This window comes from Sprattus sprattus (assembly GCF_963457725.1).
Source record: "Sprattus sprattus genome assembly, chromosome: 3".
In the NCBI taxonomy this organism is placed as follows: Eukaryota; Metazoa; Chordata; class Actinopteri; order Clupeiformes; family Clupeidae; genus Sprattus; species Sprattus sprattus.
Genome location: NC_137922.1, coordinates 45,362,891 through 45,386,733, shown reverse-complemented (window position 1 = coordinate 45,386,733; position 23,843 = coordinate 45,362,891). Strand labels below are relative to the sequence as shown.

At 44.1% G+C, this 23,843-nt stretch overlaps 3 protein-coding genes across 3 annotated transcripts in view; 2 read left to right on the top strand and 1 right to left on the bottom strand.

The window, feature by feature from the left end:
• Positions 1 to 1,449: 1,449 nt before the first annotated feature.
• Positions 1,450 to 2,529, top strand: armc7 (armadillo repeat containing 7). The gene is made up of 3 exons (XM_080834752.1): positions 1,450 to 1,547; positions 1,631 to 1,774; positions 2,060 to 2,529. Exons 1-3 carry the CDS (start codon positions 1,466 to 1,468, stop codon positions 2,401 to 2,403), a joined length of 570 nt encoding a protein of 189 aa, XP_080690878.1. The 5' UTR covers positions 1,450 to 1,465; the 3' UTR covers positions 2,404 to 2,529.
• Positions 2,530 to 3,837: 1,308 nt separating this feature from the next.
• acsf2 (acyl-CoA synthetase family member 2) overlaps positions 3,838 to 23,843 on the bottom strand; it is a 39,050-nt gene continuing 19,044 nt past the window's right edge. The window contains exons 11-16 of the mRNA XM_080834017.1: positions 10,192 to 10,299; positions 8,780 to 8,931; positions 7,473 to 7,614; positions 6,996 to 7,106; positions 5,046 to 5,114; positions 3,838 to 4,428 (exon numbers count right to left, since the gene is read on the bottom strand). Coding sequence (XP_080690143.1) covers positions 4,378 to 4,428; positions 5,046 to 5,114; positions 6,996 to 7,106; positions 7,473 to 7,614; positions 8,780 to 8,931; positions 10,192 to 10,299 — 633 coding nt within the window. The 3' untranslated portion in view covers positions 3,838 to 4,377. The remainder of the gene's footprint in view (positions 4,429 to 5,045; positions 5,115 to 6,995; positions 7,107 to 7,472; positions 7,615 to 8,779; positions 8,932 to 10,191; positions 10,300 to 23,843) is intronic.
• chad (chondroadherin) lies at positions 13,915 to 22,937 on the top strand. The gene is made up of 4 exons (XM_080834016.1): positions 13,915 to 15,036; positions 19,629 to 19,792; positions 20,886 to 21,031; positions 22,629 to 22,937. Exons 1-3 carry the CDS (start codon positions 14,245 to 14,247, stop codon positions 21,025 to 21,027), a joined length of 1,098 nt encoding a protein of 365 aa, XP_080690142.1. The 5' UTR covers positions 13,915 to 14,244; the 3' UTR covers positions 21,028 to 21,031; positions 22,629 to 22,937.

Below are 23,843 nucleotides of genomic sequence, written 5' to 3'. Positions count from 1 at the left end.
GGAACAATATCATTTGTTTTAGAGGCCCACATAAATCACCTCACCATTTATAATTAACCACAGCTGGCAGACTGCTAATGCATTCACGTAGGGCTGTCAACCCCAATGACCTTTATATCGTTTCTCTTGTTTGTCCATTTGAAAGGACACTTTCTCAAGCAATGTCCCAACCTATCCAAAGGCAGTCCTTTACTGTAATATCTGTTTTTTCAGTGTTCCTTTCCTCCAACTGTCTTTTTCTCAGCTAACTCCTCCATCTGGCGGTATCTTCTCTCCAGCACTTCCTGAAGTTTGGCATTGTTACGAGCCCTCTCTTCAGCTCTGATGTCTGCCAGGTCATCAAAGAACAGGTGTCTGAATGGAGTAAGTGTAGTACAATGACATGTCATGAAATAACGAACATACCAATGTATTTAATATATAATCATATATACAATCACTGTACGTCATCATTTTGGTCCCCTGATCTAAATGAAATACAATTAACCATACACTAGAAGTGGGGAGACGAGAAATGTACAAAAACATTTGGCAACTATCACTTTTGGTGAATGCATGCAAAGCATGCCATAGGTATGTGTTCAGTGTAGGTTTGCAGATTTAGCAGAAATATATATGCACACACACAACTCGCTGCATTCGATAACAATATTGGCTTTACACTGAACTTGTCTCTCATTTCAATCACAGTTTAATCTGCTCTTTACAACCATTGTCAGTTGTGTAGTCAGCAGGAAAAATGGAAAGGCTCAATTAACATTTTAGACAAACTGTGCACCAGAAATCCAACAAAATATCAAAAAAACTACAGGGAAACAAATCTTCTTCAATGCAAAATTCTGTAATCCATTGCAAAATATTTGTGGAAATGACAGGGATCCCATGCCTACCTATTGAAGAACGCTGTGGCTAGTCCCACGATCAGTGTTCCAAAGAGAAAAGGTTTGGTGAGACGTTTTGCCCTGGATAACTGATGCTCCTTCATGTTGTCAGTTGACGTACAAAATGTGGACACAGGACAACACTTCTATCTGTACTTATGTTTGCATTAGCGACTCAAAACTGTCCCTGACCTCCACTTTGGACATGTAGCAGAAACAGCAGAACACGTAGGCAACACTTCCGGCAGCACACGTTACGAAACAAAATACTTTTGCGCTATTTTATCATGTCGTTGCATGCATTTCCAACAAATATTGTTGCAAATAAATATGATATAGTTTTAAGCCATGGACCTTCAAATGACTTAGATAATTAACGATCATTTATAATACGGAACTAATATAATTTTGTATATATACTATATTTCTAGACGGACCGGATGTTTTGAATGACGTCAGAACTTTTTGAGTTTTCGCACGAGCTGAATGAGCTGGCTAGCTCCTCAAGTGCAGTTGATACGTGTAAACCTGGTCCTGTACAGACGTTTTTGTGTTATTAAATGTGACCACCTGAATTGCAAACGATGGCATGCAAAGATATTGGATCGGACCGATTTGAGTATCTGCAGAATCTTGTGACGGAATTCCAGGACACAGATTGTGATGGTAAGGGATAATTTGGATTATCGTGGGGATGGATAAGACAGTGTTTTGAACTACTTCTCTATCTTTGCTTTATTCTTTTGTAGAGGCCAAAGAGCAGGTTTTAGCCAACCTGGCAAACTTTGCCTACGACCCACGAAATATGGAGGATTTGAGGAGGCTGCAAGTAACAGAACTGTTTTTGGACATGCTGACAGAGGAAAACGAAAATTTCGTGGAGTTTGGAATTGGTATGTATCAACAGCCTAGATAACTGAAGGATAGTTTCAGTATCGACAATGCAAGTCTTGACCGCTATTATGTGCTGCTTTATTCGCAAAAACAGCATTAACATGGGCTTTTCCTTCAGTAGACAAATGCGTGAAACAAAGTGCAGTTGTGTAATTGGAAGACTTGACAATAACAAAAGTAGTTGTGAGTGATGTGCTCAGACCACACATCATCACTGTCCTGTAATTAGCCAATTGTCTCTATAACCTTTAACCCGATTCCGAATGTCCGTGTCTCTCTTGCAGGAGGTTTGTGCAACATGAGCATGGAACGCGAGTGCCGCGATGAGATCCTATGCAGCGGTGGCGTTGATCTGGTGAAGAACTGTCTCTCCAGTCGGCGAGACGAGACCGTCCTCTCCGCCATCACTACCCTCATGAACCTCACCACGGCGAACTCGCGCAGCCAGACCACCGACGCGGCGGTGGTGCAGTGCATGGTGCGGCTCTCGCTCTCGGAAAGTTCCCGCATGCGCAATCTGGCAACTATGTACTTGGAGGACTATTGCCCTGAGGAGCAGGTAAAGAGGGCTAGAGAGGAGAGTCAAGGACAATGCCAAACGGCGCTTGGGATCCCTCTTCCGAAGTAGTAACCTAGGACTGGTATTATATATGGTTACATTGCACAATGAATGTGTTGTGAATATGCACTATGCGTTATTGTCTGAATGGGGGACGCAGTCTGCATTTATGTGGACTAGGACATCATCCTTGAAACTCACCTATTTATATTCCCTTAACATCATTTGTGTTGTAGTTGGTAATTGTTATGTTTATGTTTGAATATAAAATAATTTCCCTTTAGGGATGTACACAATGATGTGCCATTTTGTAGAAGAGGGGGAAAACAGTAACAATGTGGACATTGGGCTGCTATACCCAACAGGACCACATGGGGGAGACAGCATCTGCGATTCAGATTTGGGTTGGTCAGGGTACATAACTCATGCCCTCAATGGCTACACAATGTGTAGTGGGTGCGATCATTGAGAACAGCTGCAACATTTTCCTTAGCCTCTTAGGAAGCAACTGTCACTGAAGCACGCTCTTTAAGGAGCCTCTGAACAATCATCCCAAGAGTAAGAGATACAAAATAATCTGTCTTCTTGTTTCAAACATTACATTTTTAGGTTTAGACTACATTAAATTGACACTTTCTATCCAAAGGAGATAATGATTATAGAACCCATGAGATACAAGCCAACTGAGCATTCTTTCTTAGCCACTGCGAGATGTACTTCAAGGAACAGAAGAAGAACCCTGAGGAGTTGCGTGGACAGAATATTGCAGAACTGTAGGTTCCCGTGACATTACATCCAGGCTTCATCGTCATCTGTTTCTTTCTACCTGGTATTACAGGGAAACCAAAACAGGACACAAGCGCTTGACATGTGGTTTCAATATGCACAGCGATCCACAAAGAAATCCCCCAGTAATATAGCTCATCGTTATATAAAGTCTGAGGTCCACGTCCAGCATACATAACCGGTCTGGAGACATGCAGCAGGGCCTGCGGAGGGGGACTGCAGTCTGTTCCTGGGGCCCCTGATGCAGCCGAGGACCAGGGCAAGGATTACTGGAGCAGGTGGCTCTGCGCTGGACAGTACAGACCAGCATGGGTATGCCGCCGCTGGGAGGCAAGTGTGGAGCAGATGTTGCTGGCAATACATTTCTGATATAAATCAGATTGTGTTTCTCTCTCTCTCTCTCTGTGCGTGTGTTTGTGTGTGAGAGGGAGAGATAATGTAAGAGTAAGAAAAATGTTGGAAAGAACAACAGACAGATGACTTTTAGCAAGAAAGAAGAGGAGCATGAGCAGGAAGTCTTAAAATCCAAGTACTCTCGTGGGGTAACCGATTGACCTATCAGTCACAGAATCAGACACGGTCCTATGTTAAGGATTCCAATAAAACCAGACGTGGGTGTGAATTTATGTGGTACAATTCATGTTTAATGCCATTTCCAAAAAAATAAGTAGTATTTAAAAGTATGTATAAAAAAAACCTGAAAATAGTTGAGCATTATTTATCTGTATAGAAACACAAAGAAAATAGTCTGACATTATCTGTTGTATACAAAGTCAGAAAATTTGGCAGCAATTGAGTGACATAAAGGCACAGTTTTACAACGTTTCCACAATTCCAATGAAGTACAACACTCAAGACAGAACTTAAAACGAAACTAAAAGGTTGTGATTTGTGAGTCCATATAAACTAATCTTGCCCTTACAAAATTATTTCTACATATTTAATATTGGGAACTAAAAAGTTGGTCGATATGATCTTTTTATTGACTCCTTAAGAAAAATACTATGTACCCTCTTCACAGTATCCTACCTTAAGCCCTGTTCACAGTATCATAATAATACCTTAAGACCTGAAATATTACCACCTGTAGGGTTCTCTCTGGGGGAAAGTGAGAGTTTAGTGTTAGTTCTAGCCTGTTTGCCACTGTACCAGGACGTTCAGGGTGATGTCCATTGTGTGCTGTGTGCAGTACTTTGATGCAAGTCTCTCCCATCATGGCCCATGTTGTGCCCCACGAAGCCATTTTCCTTTCCAGAACTAAAGCCCCAGTTGCTTCTCTGTCCTTTCTCTCAGATGGAACTTCTGAATCTGAGGGAAAAAGTCAAAAAAACGCAAAAATGGTGACTGAAACTTTAACTGACAACAGCAAAAAATAAAACCGTTCTAAGCTCTGGGGTGACGTCCCAAACGGCCCCTGCAACCAGCATAGCTCCTGTCAGCCACATGCGGTTTATGGAATGGCATTGTTATTGGTTTTGGAAACCGCTTGTGCTGGCATTCGTGCCGAATGGTAAGGTGTTTACTAGTCTGCTGTCTAGGGCTATTTAAGATGGAGTCTGAGTAAACAGATGGTTCTCATTAATCCAAAACACACGGGTCCTGAGAAGCTGTGCCTTAGAGGAAATGAAGAGGGGAGTGTACCACATAACGCAAGGCTATTATGTTCTTGACTGCACATTATTTAAATCATTTTCACAATGAACCATTTTAAAATGAGAAATTAATGAGATATTGAGATATTATCTTAATGTTAATTGACTCATTCAATTCTGGTTTCACAAGATGGCCATTTAAGGTATTGTTTTTGTTTGGCCATGTGCAAATAAAGATAATATACTTTAAATCTTTAGTTTGATCATGTATAAGGGTCAAAAGTGTGTTGTGTTGTTTTCACTACAGAGCTCTGTTCTGTTTCCATCACTTACCTTTCCTGTGATGGTGAGGGGGTAACTCTCAACAAACAGCACGTAACGTGGAATCTTGAAATGGGAAATCTGAGAGAGGGAATAATGGATAAACACTAAGCACAATACAGGAAAAACAGTTCCTGTAACATAACATCTAGTCCCCAAAACAGTTCCTGTAACATAACATCTAGTCCCCAAAACAGTTCTTGTAACATACTACTGTACATGTACTGTAGCCCTATACCTGTACACTGTGCACCTACTATACTCTATACTGTACTTTGTCATCTGTATTTGTATTACCTGCCTGTGCGTCTGTAAATCATGTATATGGGCCATTCTACCGAATTCGTGTAATATGCAGTCCCTCAACAATAAAAACTATTTACAAAATAATTAGGTATTTAGGCATAGATATTTACTAAGAAAATGTTATGGTCTATATAAACCCAATGCATTAAATGAGATAGTGATAAGCTAAATATATACAAAATCATCATTTACAGGGTACTTTCTATTGGGAAGTAGCTGTCCCAAACCCTGACATCTAAATTGCAATGCCTTTAAATAACACTTTTCAATTTTGTTTTGATTTTTTTCAATGATTTAATTTCAAAGATCTTTATGATTGGGTTGAAACAGAACTTGGAATATTTAGATTTATGGTGGGTTTAATTTTTAAATCAATTAACTATACTCAAAAAATCATGTCCCTAGTTTTCACGTCCCTACCGAAACACAAGAGTTTTAGTCCATTGGCTGAGCCTGTGTTTTAGCCACGACCCTGCATTTTTGACCATGCAGTGACACTGCATCCCTGTCCCTCATGGTTGAATGGTAAGTAGCTAAATCCCACAGTTTTTATATAAATGTGTTCCAAAGTCTGAAAATCGACGTGTAACCTTAAGAATTGTCACTACTGAAACCCATGTTTTCTTCAATTAAGTAAACCTTTTGGGGTTTCATGCAAAATCTTATGTTTCAAAGATTTGTTTGCTAGCCGTGTGCTTGCTAGAATTCTTTATTTATGCTTAAAGTTAGCTAGAATTGTCACTACCGAAACAGTCACTACCGAAACATATGGTAGTGACCAGATGATTTCGGTAGTGACAAAATTAAATGGTAAGTAGTTCAATCCCATAATTTTTAACTAAATGTGTTGTGTGGACTAAAGGGCGGCCCAGAGCACCTTTTGGAAGATTTTGGGAGAGAAATGAACATCCATCCAACAGTGCAGTCACTACCGAAACAGTGCAGTCACTACCGAAACAGATACATTGAACTTGAAAATTTGGTAAAAATTTCATTTTTATGGATTTCATGAAAACCTTCAAGAAATATTTGTAAAAATACTCTTCAGAGAAGGGAAGGAAACACAATCTGAACAGGTCAATAATAATACTTTTTTACTAAAGTAAATGTGATGTTTCGGTAGTGACAATTTTTGGAAGAGGAAAAACATTCCAACACATTCTGAAAATACAATATAAAAATTGACTGTTCTTCTACTAGATATGTGTACTTTAGATATGGTACAATATACATACGGACAAAGTTTTGGGAATAAAACATGAAAAAATTCAAAATATTTCCGATGTGACTTTGCACCAATTCGGTAGAATGGCCCATATACATTTTGAAAGTATGTAATTTGGTAATAATAAAAAGGTCACAATTGAAGAAGAATTTTATGGTCATTTATAATCGGTTTATTAAATCTGACTTGATTTACTTTCAGTAGATTCCAGACCCACTGTGGGCAATGCAGAGCTTGTTTAGTGTTGATGTCTTAAGTTTTTCTTGAGCTGTGAGTGTGTGTGTGTGTGTGTGTGTGTGTGTGTGTGTGTGTGTGTGTGTGTGTGTGTGTGTGTGTGTGTGTGTGTTTGGTGTGTGTGTGTGTGTGTGTGTGGGGGGGGGGGGGGGTGTGAGTGTGGTCTCGTTTTCCAGACATGGACGCTGTGCTCTCACCTTTCCTTGGCAGTAGGCTTTGATATCCTCTGCTGTGCACTCCTGGCCCACTTTCAGTCTGATGCAGGCGCAAACCTCCTCTCCCATTTGCTCATCATTCACGCCAATCACCTGTTAACGCACACCCATTGGATGCTGCTGAGGCAGTCGCGTAAACTCATCTGTTGCCATTGTTATTTCTTGCAACACAGTATGCCTGCATTTATCAATCAGGAAGCTTCCAAAGACAGGGTCATACATCTCCTAAATTCCACACGGCGCATTGAAGGGAAGGATTTACAGTGGCCAAGTCTGGCATAAACAAGAAATTTTACATACAGCCAATTTAATTTGTCCAAATAGCCAAGTGTCCACCTTAAATAGTCATTATGCATTCTAAAAATCATTATAATGTTCAGAATATCTTTTGCTATTTTCATAGCTTTTGTATATTCCACATTAAATCATTTGAGGGTTGTGTTTTTACGGAAGGCTCACCTGGGCCTCCTGCACTTTGGGATGTGTGTGCAGGAACTGCTCAATCTCTGCTGGGTAGATGTTCTCTCCGCCGCGGATGATCATGTCCTTGATGCGCCCCTCGATCTTACAGTAGCCATACGCATCCAGAGAGGCAATGTCACTACACAGAGGAGGCAGAGGAGGGTGGGTCAGACCATAACAAATGACTGGTTTATGTTCAGAGGAGGTAATGACATCTAAATTAGAAGTCTAACCTACTTTATAAAGAGTGCATATATCAAATTTCGTGTAATGGCTCATAATATGACTAACTATTACCTTCAAATATCAACCTTGGAAGATGAACTTGGATTGAAAAATATTTTATTATTTTGAGTCTTCCCTATTTATCATTGTAATAATATTAGCTTCTATTAGCTTCTTTCATGAGCTCTTATTCATTTTGTTTAGCTTTTTCTTTTGTTATTTTGGAACACATGAAGTCCAAATCTTCCCAAATATTAAAGTCTGATTCCTTTTTCTCTACACCAAGGCCTCCTCTGATTTTGAGTTCTGTTCCTGGCAACCATTTTTTAAAGATGTCAACCACTTTAAGACAAGCTTTTACTCAATGTATTTGACTGCTGAGGTGCTTCACTTATTTTACTGTTGATACTTGTTTACTGTCGAGGTGCGTTATTTATTTTACTGCTGATACTTGTTTACTGTCGAGGTGCGTTATTTATTTTACTGCTGATACTTGTTTACTGTCGAGGTGCGTTATTTATTTTACTGTTGATACTTGTTTACTGTCGAGGTGCGTTATTTATTTTACTGCTGATACTTGTTTACTGTCGAGGTGCGTTATTTATTTTACTGCTGATACTTGTTTACTGTCGAGGTGCGTTATTTATTTTACTGCTGATACTTGTTTACTGTCGAGGTGCGTTATTTATTTTACTGCTGATACTTGTTTACTGTCGAGGTGCGTTATTTATTTTACTGCTGATACTTGTTTACTGTCGAGGTGCGTTATTTATTTTACTGTTGATACTTGTTTACTGTCGAGGTGCGTTATTTATTTTACTGCTGATACTTGTTTACTGTCGAGGTGCGTTATTTATTTTACTGCTGATACTTGTTTACTGTCGAGGTGCGTTATTTATTTTACTGCTGATACTTGTTTACTGTCGAGGTGCGGTATTTATTTTACTGTTAATACTTGTTTACTGTCGAGGTACATTATTTATTTTACTGTTGATAGTTGTTTACTGTTGATACTTGTTTACTGTCGAGGTGCGTTATTTATTTGACTGTTGATACTTGTTTACTGTCGAGGAGCTCACCCTGTCTTGTACCAGCCGTCATTGCTGATGCACTCCTGCGTCTTGGCGGGGTCTCCCCAGTACTCCAGCATCACACAGTACCCCCGGATCATGAGCTCCCCCTGACTGCCCAGCGGCACCAGCTGCCGTGAGGTCGGGTCCACCACCTTAGCCTTGGCAGGACGTCAAGTCAGTTAAGGTTCAGTGTTTAAGCTTGCCACGGATATCATATATATGAACAAAAAAAAGAGAGAACATGGAAAAAGGAAGGAAAGAGAAAGAAAATATGACCTTAGCGTGGCCAGGGAGTCACGCTGAACTGTTACGTCCGTGTGTGCGTGCATGTGCATGTGCATATGCATGTGCATGTGTGTGTGTGTGTGCACACACGTGCATGCGTGGTCTCATTTTCCAGACACATTTACCTTTGGTAATTTAGCAGACACTTTTATCCAAAGGTCCTCATAGTGTTAGTGAGTATAGTATGTGTAATCAGTGAGCATAAAACACATGATACTGATGCTATTAGCACCTTAGCTGAATGTGTACTCTGCATCACTTTCTCGACCGTGAGATTTACCTTGAAATTCTTTAATGTACAGGCTGGCTGCATTATTTGATGTGTTAACCATTATCCTTTTCCCTAATAGTCTCATAAAGGTCTCATAAAGGCTCATAAAGGCTCATAAAGTCTCATGCCCAATAGATCCCTCACAAGGCTTCGGACTTTCTCAAAGGCTTTGAGGTGTGCACAGTTCAGCATAGATGTTTTGACATTATGCCATGGAAACTGATGAAGGCATAACACCAAAACGTGCGGGCCAAATCATGCGCACCGAAGTCTTTGAAAAACACTATAGTCTTGTGTTGGATTTACTAAGTGCGAACTTATCACCTTGGCATTAAATGTCCACAGACTCACTCCAGATTGTAGGCTGTAGGAACCTAGGAACAGAGCCAAGGGGTCATAAATCATGCCTAAATAAGGCAAGCCTGGCACTGAATGTGTAATTTTGAGAGCCGGTGTATGTTATATAACTAGGCCTTGTCAAGGCTAGTCCATATTCAACTCCCATGTAGGCCAAAAGGTATTTCAAGTTCATTCTTCATTTTGTATGATATGACATTTTATAGACCGTCTTGACTGACACCTTTCTGAACATTTAAAATAACAGAGGGGGATGCTTCCAACACCAAAATCTTAGGTTTGATACACAAGGAACATACATAAAATGTATATCTGCGTTGTACTACAAGTCTCTCTGGATAAAGGCATCGGCCATACGAATACATTTACATTTTTTTTTTTAAAGAGAGAGAGAGAGAGAGAGAGGTAGAGAGGGGGGGGGGAAGAGAGAGATAGTGAGAGAGAGGGAGAGAGTGAAAGAAAGGGAGAGAGAGAAAGAGAGAGGGAGATTGAGAGTGAAAAGTACCTCAGTGTGCGGGGCGATGCAGCCCACCGTCTCAGTCCTTCTCTCCATGCTGTCGACGGAGAAGCCAACGAAGGTCACCGGGCTGTTCTCTGTGGTTCCGTAGCCGATCTGTCCCAACAGACGAATAAAGGGAGAAATTAATAAACGGGAAACGCAAACGAGAAACCATTCAAAATCAGTTGACAGGTGAAGCACATGGCAGTCCTTCTGCCCTCGTAGAAGTGGACTTTTCCACGTGTGAACGCAGCGAGGTGGGGAGACAAGAGGCTTATTCACGCGGCCCTGCGGTTCATCCAGGCCCTTCCGCCTGCTGGTTCTCTCCCAGAGTTCCTTTCACGGGAAGGGGGCGGCTGACTCAGCCGGTTCTAGGGGGAACCTGGCCTGGGAGGACGGTGAGAGATGTGGAACACACCTGAGAACTGGCACACCTGTCCTCTGTCCTTTGAAATACACACACACACACACACACACACAAACACACCACACCTTGGCTACACAATAGGAATAACAGACTCTTATAGTAACTGGTGTCATGAAGCAAGAGCAGCCTCCCCACCTGTAAAAGATCAGGACCTGCGTGACAGCAAAGGGCTCAAGGGGAACACCAGCTGTGGAATAAAAGATGTCTTTCTTTCAGCCATTTGTTTAGTTAAAAATACTGTCAATGGTGGGTAGCTCCAAGGTTTTTCTTCAGTTTTTGCGGTTTTATGAAATCAGAAGCGGCTTTCGAAAGAGCCTTCATTGCACAACAATCATCACGTCACATCTACGAATCCAAATCTGCACTCCGTGTCCCCCCGAAACGACGCATGAACACTATGGCTATTTCAAATGTCCCTGCCTGCCGGGTTCTTGCCTTTGACAGTGCGTCAGTATAATATCTAAGAATCGAAATGAAAGTAATAAAATGAAACTTGTCTTGCCTGGATTGTTAAATTCCTGGGCCTGTGACTGTGTGTCAGTATCAACGTTCCCCCACAGGTGCAGTGGGAGCTGGTAGTGGACTGTGGATGCACACAACTGGGCTTTTACACTTTTACAGGTCGGTATCACAGGACCACAGTCCACTTGAAGGTTATCAAAGGAATCACAGCCCACTGGAAGGCCCACTTTCCCAAAGAAGCGCTAGATTTGTTGAGCAAACACTAGATTCCACCTATCCTGACAGAGAGATAAAGAAAGAGAGAGAGATGGAGAGAAAGAAAAAAAGGAAAGTGAGAGAGAGAAAAAGAAAGGGAAAGAGTGAGCGAGAGAGAATGTGTGTGTGTGCGTGTGTGTGTCCACTGACTGTAAACACACACAGCTGAGGCCAAGGTGTATCAGGAGATGTGCCAGTGTGCCCTGGGGACAAAGTGAAAGTCATTTTCTCCAGTCAGTCTGTTTCTTTTCTTTTCCCTTCTCTCCTCCCTCTTCTTCTTTCATCTGTAACCCTGACACTCATTTTCTCCTCTTCTGCAGTCTTCTGTGCCGCCACTCTTTCACTTTCATCAAACTACTACCCTCCGTCCTCTTCCCTCTCTCCTTTCTCCTCCATTCTCGTTAAACTTTTGGGGTCATTCCCCGTCTCTATTCTCCCTCTTTGCTTAACCTCACTGCTCGTCTCTCTTTTATTTTCTGCCTGTTCCTTCTCTTCCTTTAAACCAAACACTATGTTTTGTGGTCACTCACAATGCCTCCTCTCTTTCTTCATGGCTCCTCTCCTCTCCTCTCCTCTCCTCCTCCTCTCTTCTCTTCTCTTCTCTTCTCTTCTCTTCTCTTCTCTTCTCTCTCCAATTTTATCTTCCACTCTCCTCTTTTTCCCCTCTCCTCCTCCATTCCCCTCACCTCTACTTTTTTCCATCTCCCTCTCTTCCCTACCTTCATCAAACTACGCTTCTCCTGGTTCTTTAGTCATCCCGTCCAGTTCTCTGGAACGTGGCTCTGTGGCTCCCTGACTCCCTGACTGCTAGGGGACAAAAATGAAACATTCAAACGGAAGAATGCACCTCACTGTTTGAAATTCTTCTGTCTCTGCAGGACGGAGAAATGTTTTTTCAAGAGTGCTTTTTTTTCTCCAATTGTTATGGCTTGATGCGCACATACACAGAGAGACACACACACACACACACACACACACACACACACACACACACAGACAAACAAACACTCACACAGATACAGAGACACACACACAGACACACACTCACACAGAGACACACACACACACACACACACACACACACACACACAGAGACACACATACACACTCTCACACACACACACAGACACACACTCACACAGAGACACACACACACAAACCATCTGGCCTTGATTATGTGTTACACACCATTCTCACAGGAGCCAGACCTTTCTTCTCCCGCAGGCGGAAAAACAATAGAAATGTCTGGGTTGGTGAGAAGCCTCCGCCTTAACCTTTCCACTGCTGGGACATGCGAACCTTTTTATCTTATCTAAACGCATCCAGTGCAGCTGAATCTATCCATACAGCCAAATATATTTATCTTTCTACAGTACATACATCAGAATACCACCAAATCAATAAAGCTTTTTAAAATACATCCGAATACCAACAAACCTAAACAAATATGGCTGAATCTATTCATAATTCCAAATCCACAAATGTTTCTAAGCACATAATATATGCATCTGTATACATTATATTTTCTTTGAGAGGTCTTTCAAAATAATTCAGTCATCCTGTCAAATCATATTATTCAATGTTCACCCTTTTGTGAATTTAAAGTGAATTTCTTTATTTTTCTTTATTTAAACAACCTACCTATGGCAGTATGGCTATTTACCTCAACTGTATGACTGCATTGGAAGTCAGCAGATAATTAAAGACATGCTTACTAACACATGAAATACTCTTTAGTGGGGACTACGAGCCTGGAAGGCTGTTTACTGTAAAGAGATACAAGCTTATACCTGTAAATAGGATTACTAATTTAGGAAACTGCAAATATTGAAGGTGAATTTCTATCATTTGATTGGGAATCTACAGAACCTTTCACCTAATTTTCATAATTTCATAACCTCTATCCCTCTGGTGACACCCTAAATAGAGCTGGATCATAACTCTATTTACATGGCTGCTAAATAGAACTTGGACAAGTAACTCCCAACCACCTGAAGACAGACATAATAACGCAGACTGAAAGTCAGTAAACGGTAAACAAGCATGGTTGCCGAGGCTTGGTCTCCCCCTCAGTGTGTGTGTGTGTGTGTGTGTGTGTGTGTGTGTGTGTGTATGTGTGTGTGTGTGTGTGTGTGTGTGAGTGTGAGTGTGAGTGTGAGTGTGTGTTTTGAATGTGTGTGAGTGTGTGTGTTTGAGTGTTTGTGTTTGTGTGTGTGAGTGTGTGTTTGAGGCTCCCCACCCATTCGCCTAGTACTCCAGCAGGGTTTAACTCTCACAGACACTTGACTTCCTCTCACAGCCCTCTCTCTCTCTCTCTCTTCCTCCCTCTCTCCCTCTCTCTCTCTCTCTCTCCCTCTCCCTTTCCCTCTCCCTCTCTCCACGTAACACCCTGGCTTGCCCTGAACTCAGGGAGGGGAAGAGGAGGAGAGGGGAGAGAAAAAAAGAGAAAAAACCATCATCCCCTCAGTCCTCCCCCAAAAAGAGCGATGGGTATAAATAGTGTTGCTCTCCCCTCACTCCCGTGTTGTCCCTTCAAAAAGTCTGAAGTTAATCGTTTTTTATTTGCTCCCTCGCTTCCTCCCTCACTCATTTATTCTCACACTCACACACACACACACACCCTCCCTCACGCTCTCTATTGCACTTCTGCCTCGAACTTCTTGAAGCCTCTTTCCTATTTTTCAGAGCTGAAACTCCAGCACCTCAATCCTCCTCTCTCCCTCTCTCTCATTCTCTCTCCTATCCTCCGTTAACACCAAAGATTCTCTCTGCAGACCTCAACTAACCATCTTGCTCTCCGTCGCTGAAGCAAGCAGTCTGACCATCAGCGGTCAGTCACCAGAAGAAGAGATAAGGTAGGCAAGGCCACTTCAACCAGAGAACCCACACACACACACACACACTTGTCTATCGTCATGCTGAGAGCGAGGTTGGCATTTGCCGTGGCGCTCCTGGTGCTCCAGGCCCTGGCACCCACGGCCCGGGCCGCGCCCACCCAGTGCCCGGCGCTGTGCCACTGCCACGGCGACCTGCAGCACGTCATCTGCGACAACGTGGGCCTGAAGAAGATCCCGCAGGTGTCCGAGACCACGCGCCTGCTCAACCTCCAGCGCAACCCGCTGGGCTCTCTGGCCACCGCCAGCTTCTCCGACATGAAGGGCCTCATCTCGCTGCACCTGCAGCACTGCAAGATCCAGGAGGTGGCCGGCCAGGCCTTCAAGGGGCTCAAGAAGCTCATCTACCTCTACCTGTCGGACAACGAGATCACCACCCTCCGGCAGGGTGCCTTCGACGACCTGGGCGAGCTCACCTATCTCTACCTGGACGGCAACCGCATCGGCGGCGTGGCCAAGGGCATCTTCGCGCCCATGATCAACCTCTTCATCCTGCAGCTCAACGACAACCAGATCCGCGAGCTGCCGACCGGCGTGTTCGCCGGCGCCAAGGACCTGCGCTGGCTGCACCTGAGCGGCAACGAGATCGCCACGGTCCAGCCCGGCTCGCTGGACGAAGTGGAGAACCTGGCCATCCTGCACCTGGACCGGAACAAGCTGAGCACGTACCCGCTGGCGGCCATGAGCAAGCTGAGGGTGGTAGAGGAGCTCACACTCTCCAAGAACCCGCTCACATTCATCCCAGACAACGCCTTCAGGAGCTTCGGACGCTACATGGAGAAACTGCACCTGGACAACATGGGGCTGCAGAAGGTGAGGTCTGTGTCTGTGTCTGTGTCTGTGTCTGTGTCTGTGTCTGTGTCTGTGTCTGTGTCTGTGTCTGTGTCTGTGTCTGTGTCTGTGTCTGTGTCTGTGTCTGTGTCTGTGTCTGTGTCTGTGTCTGTGTCTGTGTCTGTGTCTGTGTCTGTGTCTGTGTGTATTGCTGGTTTTAATGCATTGGGATGAGTTTGAAGGCCAGGAACACGAAATTCAAGGTGACTGTATGACTTAAGACAAAATCTTAAAAATCAAATCACTGAAGACATATTCTGATTCCTGAAATAATAAATGTATACATGGAAATACACATCATTATCATAAAGGAGGATGCCAGTTGCGAATGTGCAGGAACTCATATAACTTTACGCAGGCTTTTAATATAAGCCAACAGTGTGATTTTTGGATTGGTGTTTCATAAGGGGCACAGTCAGTTATTTATCTAGTGAATGAACTATTTACTCTGGACGAGACCGGACAGAACATTCTGGCTACCCTGGGTCAGATGGGTGCCGCTGTTTGTTTTGGTTATGGGCTTGCAGGAGTAAACAGAAAACTCTGAGTATACTATTCCAGTATGGCCTCTCAATAAAGCCCGGGAATCTGAGTATACTATTCCACTATAGCCTCTCAATAAAGCACGGGAGTAATCCAACACCTAGAGTAAAAACTCAGGAATGGAAATTGACAACAATTCTACGGCCACACAACTAGATCTTATTGAGAGTGTACTGAGGGCCTGTGATTAAACATGATATACAAACGCGGGTTCAACGGTACTTGTGTGACTGACGTGTGGGTAAGCATTGGTGTGGTTGGTTTAGGATGTTTTACTGGTGATAAATCTCAATGCCAAGTCTGGGCTGGCTGGCTGAGTGTTCCCACAGCCTAAGTGGCTAAATGTGTTCTTCTGCACACTGTGTGTGTGTGTGTGTGTGTGTGTGTGTGTGTGTGTGTGTGTGTGTGTGGCATACAGTAGGCAAAATGTGCTAAATGTGTTATTCTGCTGCCAGTCACACTGGTGGGAGTCTAATGAGATCCGTGTGTGTCTAAACCAGACTCACTCAGAAGAGGCACCATGAGCGTGAGTGTGTGTGTGTGTGTGTGTGTGTGTGTGTGTGTGTGTGTGTGTGTGTGTTTGTGTGTGTGTGTGTGAACCACACTCAGCTCACTCAGGAGAGGCACCAGGAGAACTGCACATGTGTGGCAAAATGTCATCCCCCCCTGGTCTTCCCCTTCTCTCTTCCCCCTCTCTCTTTGCCACCTTGCTTATCAACCTTTTTCCTGTCTTTACCTCCCTCTCACTGTCTCATTCTCTTTTTCTATCCCTCCATCTTTTTCTCAGTGTCTCCCTCTCTCTCTTTCTCTCCCTCTTTCTTTACCTCCATGCCTATCTCGCACTTTGTTCTACCTCTGTCTTTGTCTCAATCTCTCTATCTCAGTCTCTCCCTTTCTTTTTTTTTCTCCTTCTGTCTAAATGACAAGATCCCCACTTAGACTGAGAGGCCATGACTGAGATGATGGGCTAGCACCCACAGGGGAGTCTCCAAACATTTGGGCAGCAGCAGCAGCCACAGCAGCAGCTTTGGATCAGGTGTGAGTTCAAGCCACTCAGGAAGCTGGCGGACAGAGCAAGAGAGGAGCGAGAGAGAGAGAGAGAGAGAGAGAGAACGCGAGCTAGAGAGAGAGAGGGTGAGAGGGGAGAGCTGTGGTCGCCACGGATGCGCTGACACACATGTTAACGTCATGTGACCTTATTTGAATCTCTGGAAAGGCACAAGGAGGATCCTGTTCTGTACTTTTCAAACAAACAAACAAACTAAGAAAAGAGTGGAAAGGAAGAATATAGTTTGCTTCAGCAACCATTTGACGGGTTACAGTATTTGGCATATGAGGGTGGGAGAGGGAGAGGTTTATCCTATGTTAATACAACATGACCAGCCACATACGAATGATACTCAACTATCAGTTTCAAAGTTTACAGTATTTGGTCTTGAACGAGAGCAGGCAAGGTGGAGAGAGAGTGAGAGATATACAGAGAAGAGGAGAGAGAGATGCAAAGAAGGGTAGAGTGAGAGAGAAAGACAGAGAAGGAGAGAGAGAGATACAGAAAAGGAGAGAGAGATGCAGAGAAGGGTAGAGAGAGACAGAGAAGGAGAAAGAAAGAAGGAGAGAGAGAGAGAGAAAGAGATAAAAGGAGAGAGAGAGAGACAGAGAAGGAGAGAGAAAGAAGGAGAGAGAGAGAAAGAGAGAGAGAAAGAAAGAAAGAAGGAGAGAGAGAGAGAGAGGGAGAGAGAAAGAAAGTAAGAGAGAGAGAGAGAGAGAGAGAGAGAGAGAGAGAGAGAAGGAGAGAGGTTAGCGGTGGCGGAAGCATGGTCCCTGGCCATGATTGGCCCTTCAGAGCTCTTCTGTGGCCCCTGATGGTTGCGGTGTCTTCCCACAGAGAGAGCCGGTAGGAGGAGACAGGAGGGGGTGTGAGGGGTTCTGACTGATGTCAATGGTCATGGTCAACCATAAGAGGTAGTAGTCCTCAAGGCCTACAGCGGTCTGGCCTCATCCTCTTCACTCATCAATAAACCATCTGTGTGTGAGTGTGTGTGTGTGTGAATGGCTGTGCATATGTGTGTGTGGATGTATGTGTATTTCTGTGTGTGTGTGTGTGTGCATGGCTGTGCATGTGTGTGTGTGGATGTATGTGTGTTTCTGTGTGTGTGTGTGTTTCTGTGTGTGTGTGTGTGTTTCTGTGTGTGTGTGTGTTTCTGTGTGTGTGTGTGTGTGTCTTTGGAGCAGCAGGTTATGAATCTCGGGGAAAAGAAGCCAGTAAAGGGAGCCGGTATCATCTTAAAAAAAATAAGCCCCCCTTTTTTTCCAGTGCATGTTGGGTATTTTTAGCGTGTTTTTGTTTGCTGGCCCGCGTTCAAGCATGTCCTGGTCTAATTATGACACAGGTGTTATTTTGAGATCCCTGTTTTCTCTTCTGCCCCGCGGGGGCATCTGGTAAACAGGTCAGCGAGGGTTAGGAGACGGGTAAACAGTGGAGCGGTGTTCCGATACCTCCAAAGAGGGGGTATTTTTAGTTTGCCTTTGCCCCTGCGTCAATGGACAATCGGGCCCTTTCTGACATTTCGGGACGTTTCTGGAGGACGAGGGGGTGAAGGGGCGGGGGTAGTAACGGTGGGCAGAAGAGAGAGAGAGATGGAAAGAGAGAAGGGGAGGAGAGAGAGAGAGAGAGAAAGAGAGGAGAGGGAAAGAGAGAGAGAGAACAAACCAGTGTCTGCACGTTGGAAGGCAGCCATCTTGCCCAGCCTGAGATTACCAAACCCCTCCGCCCTGACTGAAGTCTGACGCTGGGCAGTGGAAATTTCCAAAAAGATGCCTCAATAAAGCTCATCTCTATAAGAGTTATGCAACACAAACAATTCAAACACACACACACACACACACAGATGAGTGAGCTCACTTTTGCTCTCTCGCACACAAAAACACACACACACACACTTTTCACATGCCCAGAGACTTCCCACTTACTGTAACAAACTCAGCTCCAGCAAGAGACAAGTTCATCTTGCACCTCAGTGAAGTTTTTAACAGGCTCTGAGAAGTTTTGAGTCTGTGTGTATGTGTTTGTATGTGTGTGTGTTTGTATGTGTTTGTATATGTGTGTGTGTGTGTGTGTGTGTGTGTGTGTGTGTGTGTGTCTTTGTGTGTGTGTGTGTGTGTGTGTATCTGTGTGTATCTGTGTGTGTCTGTGTGTGTGTGTGTGTATCTGTGTGTGTCTGTGTGTGTGTGTGTCTGTGTGTGTGTGTGTGTGTATCTGTGTGTGTCTGTGTGTGTGTGTCTGTGTGTGTTGGAAGGGGTTAGCCAGGCTTACATAAACCACCTGGCACACATCCTTGCGCATGAGAGAGAGCTTTCATCTGAGAGGAAAGCTCGACCCGTCAGAGCAAACGCATCCACGGCCAAAAGCTGACAGAGACCGAGGGCACAGTCTGACTGCAAACACAGGAGAAATTCTACATCCTGCAGATTATCAACAAGCTCTACGTGCTTCATCCAGAGAAAGACAGAGAGAGCAAGGGAGTGTGTGTGTATGTGTGTAAGAAAGAGAGAGAGAGAGAGAGAGATGAGGAATGCCTATGGGTCAACTAATAGAGATAATAATATTCATTATTAACAATAATGAGACAACTGCAACGTTCTTTGAAGGATGGTCAAAGTCGTATGATTCATGACAAAGGTTTCTGGAAACATATCCCATTTTCTATATTCAGTCAAAATAGAACAAGACACCTGCGACATTAAATGCATGGTGAAGTTGACACACCAAAGGAGTGAGGACACATAATTGGTTGCTAAAGGAATGCTAAATGCTTTCCCATATTTCAGTCATGGTAGGACATGTTACGTAGCAATTACATTAAATGAATACTATATGGCAAAGGAATGACAACAAATTATGTATGAGAGCGCACAATTTACTTTTGAATGATATATCTCAATGTAACAATATGATCATTTACTAATGAAAGAGATCTGTCAATATTACAATATGATCATTTACTAATGAAAGAGCTCTCTCCATCCTCTAGTTTGCTGACGGTGCTTTCGGTGGGGTGACGGCACTGAAGTCTTTGCACCTGGACAACAACAAGCTCAAGAACCTCCCCAGTAGCCTGGAGCTGTCCACCATCACCAACCTCACCCTGGCCAACAACCTCTGGGCCTGCACCTGCCAGCTCACCAACCTGCGCAAGTAAGGACCACGGGCCTCACACTCTCCCCAGCAATAAGACGGGCAGAACTTCTCAGAAGCAGGCAGATAGAGCTTCTTCTGCGAATAGTTCCATTCAGTCATTCAACAAGTTATTCAATGTAGGTTCCGCATAGGCTTCCTTTAGTCTGGTTTAAGCTTCCAAAAGTTCACTGACCAAAGAACCAATACTCATAGGTTCTGCATAGGCTTCCAAAAGTTCACTGACCTAAATAAGGTCCAAAGAACCTGACCTGATCTAATCAAAGTATCCCATCAGACCACAGTTCCGAGCTGCAGTAAGCTTGACAGACCAGTGCAAGGACCACATGCCTCCCACTTGCACTGGTTTACCAGTTTTAAAAGTTCTCAAACAGGCCTTAGCTTCTCCACAGACTTCCTACAATTCTGAAGTAAGCTTAACAGAGGCTTTGTCAACTCAACAAGCTGTGCATGGACCGCAGTCCACACCAGCTGTAAAAATTATCAAAACATGCCATGAGGTCTGCCCCCTGGGTCCTTGTTTTTCTTTTATGGCAAGAATTAAGTTTCAACCTTGAAGTAGGCGACCTTCCTAATACTGCTGAAAAAAGATGTATGGAGTAATATTTGCTGTGTAAGCACCACAGAACAATGCCATGCATCACAGACCATCTGGTTCTCAAATATAGCCTTGATTCTCTCTGGGGACTTGTACTGATATCCTCAGGATGCATTTTCTTGATAACCAGCCTTAAGTGTGTCTTAACATTCATATTTTAAATTGATGTTTTTTTGTGAAACAATGTAGGATTTCGACATTCTTTAAGGCCTGTTTTGGCAGGTAGTTAGCTACCGCTGGGAAAGTTCTGTGGTTGTGTGCATGAAACCCCATGAAGAAAAAAAAAACAGAAAAAAAGGAAATTATAGCAAAATCACCAAATAAATCGCTGAAATAAATGAGTTAGCAAACTAGCTAGCTTTAGCCAGAGCAGTGCAACTGTGCTGGTGTTGGTGTTTGCAAGATAAGGTTTTGGCTGTTAGCTCGTTAGCTCGCTAGTTTAAGCCAAAACTCCATAATGCTACCGCTAATGCCTCCTTCTCTCCTTTGCTACAGATGGATGGATATGAGCCGACAGCGACCCGACGCTGTGTGCTCCTCGCCCTCCACACAGAGAGGCAAGCAGATAAGAGACAGCAATGTCTTCAGCCGCTGCAAAGGCAAGACAAAGAGGGCCAAGAAGGGAGCCCGCCATTAAGCAGGTGAGAATGAGGGTGAAATGCTATGATCTAAATGCTAAATGCTAAAATATACAAGAGAAATGCTAGAGTTTGCTGTGACACAGTGCTTACTATGGTCTGCTAAAATGAAATGCTATGATTGAAAGATTATGGTTTAATATTCCCAAACCACACATATACACACACACACTCACACACACACACACACACACACACACACACACACACACACACACACACACACACACACATATATATATCATCACACCAAACATGAGGTGGTCCCCTTCTGAAAGAGGCTGTGATGAATGTGCCGCCATAACACATCTCCCCGCTGTGTAGCCAATGATGTTCTTAACCACCTAATGGCCCCAGTTCAAATGGAGCATATGTCGAGAGCTAATTGATTTCTTATAAGTGGACCCCTTGAGGCAAAGGCAAACACCAAATGGGGCATCAATAACAATGGTGAGCCGCAGTAGGACCGATCGACCACAGAACTGGGGGTTTTCACTGATGGCAAACACAAACAGAGCGCCGGCCCCAAACACCCAGTGCCCAGGACACGGCTCACTCACACACACACACACACACACACAGCGCCGGGCCCCACAACGCAGTGCCCAGGACGCGCCTCACACTTTGTTTGGTCAGTCGAGAGTGTCAACAGAGCGAGAGAAATATGGAGTGCTGGAGGTATGATGACCAGAGTTCCCTCTGTGGTCAAGCACCAACCCCCCCCCCCCAAAAAACACACACACACACACACTCTGACCTTCTCCCTGAACCTCCCCCCTCCTCTTCCACCCCCATCCCCTTCATAGGAGAGTCTTTCAGCCGGCTGTACGGAAAGATGAAGAGAGAGCGAGAGAGATAGAGAGAGAGAGAGAGAGAGAGTAAAAGAGATTCTCCCTCAAGTGGAAAGGGAGGACTCAAGAGGCCCTTCGTCTGGGTGGAATCTCTCTGCTAGTTATGACAGCCGGGCACACAGTCTCCCACTGAGCCAGACTGGAAGGCTATTAGGCCAGAGAGAGTCAACACCATCCACACTCGGAGGGGGAAAAAAGGCTTTGGGACATCTCTCCCCCTCTCAGCCCCAAAAATATATCAATTTAGGGTTGGAGTCGGAGCAGTTTGGACAAAAGTTTATGCAATTTTGGTTTTGCAGACTGTATTTAGGTGCAAGGCTAAGTTGTTTTTAAAGAGAGGAAGTAAAATATAGGGTATGTGTGCGTGTGAAAGAAGGATAGAGAGACAGAGAAATAGCAAAATAACCGGTATGTGTGTCTATGTGTGTGGTTGTGTGTGTGTGTGAGTGAGAGAGAGAGAGGGAGAGAAAGTATGTGTGTCCCTGACCTCCCTCCCTCTCTCTCACCCTCCCTCCCTCTCTCTGTCCCTCCCTCTCTCTCTCTCCATCCCTCGCTCTCTCCCTCCATCCATCCATCCCTCCCTCCTTCCCTCCATCCCTCCATCCCCTTGGCCGTGCAGCCGGCCTGTTCTTTTCCACTTTGGCGCCAGCGGCCCTTGCGGCACAGCCTCTCCCAGTCATGGGTGCAGCAGGAAGGCCAGGGCCGGCCCACGTGTTTGACTTGGCTCCTCTCTCCCTCTCTTTCCACAGGAGGCAGACTGGAGAGGAGAGAGAGGAGAGAGAGGAGAGAGAGGAGAAAGGAGAAGCCCGTCCAGGTGACCGGCTACTTGTGCAGACCAAGAGGAAAAAGAAACATGGAAGCAATGCTAGAACTGCTACTTTGAGACTGTCCATTTCTTTCACTTATAAAACGTATAAAACACACACACCCTCGCCAAATTAGGCTTCTGGTAGTCATGCATGTAAAACAGTACACAGAGCGTTGCAATAAATAACAAACTGGGGGTGAAAAGCGATTCATGTATTCCTGGTAGGCAGATGAATTTATATTTTCAATACTGTGTGCAATTTACAAACAAAATAGAGACAAAGTACAGACACACACACACACACACACACACACACACACACACACACACACACACACACACACACACACACACACCTAGGTAAACACAGCTATACACGTATGTCTCTGTTCTTCTGACCTCTTGAGGAATTTGACAAATGCTTACTCCTCCCAAAGCAGCAGTCTGTTTGTTTGTTTGTTTGGTTTTGTTTGTTTGGTTTTTCTACTTTCTACTGTTTCATTCACTCCCTCAGACGCCAGTCATGCACTCTTCACCCTCGACTCTGGGACCCAAACATCTGTCACCAAGGCAATGCCCATACCTGGTCACCCAGGTTAACCCAAGTGCTTAGCGTCATGGCAACTATGAGCCCCCCCCCCCCCCCCCCCCCCCCCCCCCCATCCCCCCCATCTCTATTTCTCAGTCCCCTATTATTTATTCGGGTCATTTCTCCTGACCCAACTTCCTGTCAGAAATCTCGCCCGACATTCTTACAAATGCATTAAATGTTAAACAGTTCTAACTATAATGGGACAATGTGTTGACCGTGGTCCCTATCTTAGCTGTCACACTAATTTCTGTCACAACCTTTGAACTTTGAACCTGAAACTAAAGAGCGTAATGCAGGAGGCTGGATACTTCTGATGGAGGTGACGAGATGGAAACAGAATAATCACAACAAGCTATAATGACCTTTTTTATGTTTGATTGCTGACATAAGGACAAAACACTCCCAAAACACATTCCAATCTTTTTTTTAACCTATATGTCTCTAAAATGAGGAAGTGCATTGGCATGGACTTCTAGGGAGAGAAAACTGCCTTTCAAGCATGCAATTCCAATGAAAGGTGCCATTCATTGTTTTGATCAGAGGAAAAAAACACAACCAAGAGTG

Excerpts from the sequence above, each read along its gene's own strand:
- chad (XM_080834016.1), top strand. The coding sequence starts at position 14,245 with ATGCTGAGAGCGAGGTTGGCATTTGCCGTGGCGCTCCTGGTGCTCCAG. Across the intron at positions 15,037-19,628 it reads ACAACATGGGGCTGCAGAAG|TTTGCTGACGGTGCTTTCGG; the intron begins GTGAGGTCTGTG and ends TCCATCCTCTAG. Across the intron at positions 19,793-20,885 it reads CAGCTCACCAACCTGCGCAA|ATGGATGGATATGAGCCGAC; the intron begins GTAAGGACCACG and ends CCTTTGCTACAG.
- armc7 (XM_080834752.1), top strand. The coding sequence starts at position 1,466 with ATGGCATGCAAAGATATTGGATCGGACCGATTTGAGTATCTGCAGAAT. Across the intron at positions 1,548-1,630 it reads CCAGGACACAGATTGTGATG|AGGCCAAAGAGCAGGTTTTA; the intron begins GTAAGGGATAAT and ends ATTCTTTTGTAG. Across the intron at positions 1,775-2,059 it reads TTTCGTGGAGTTTGGAATTG|GAGGTTTGTGCAACATGAGC; the intron begins GTATGTATCAAC and ends TCTCTCTTGCAG.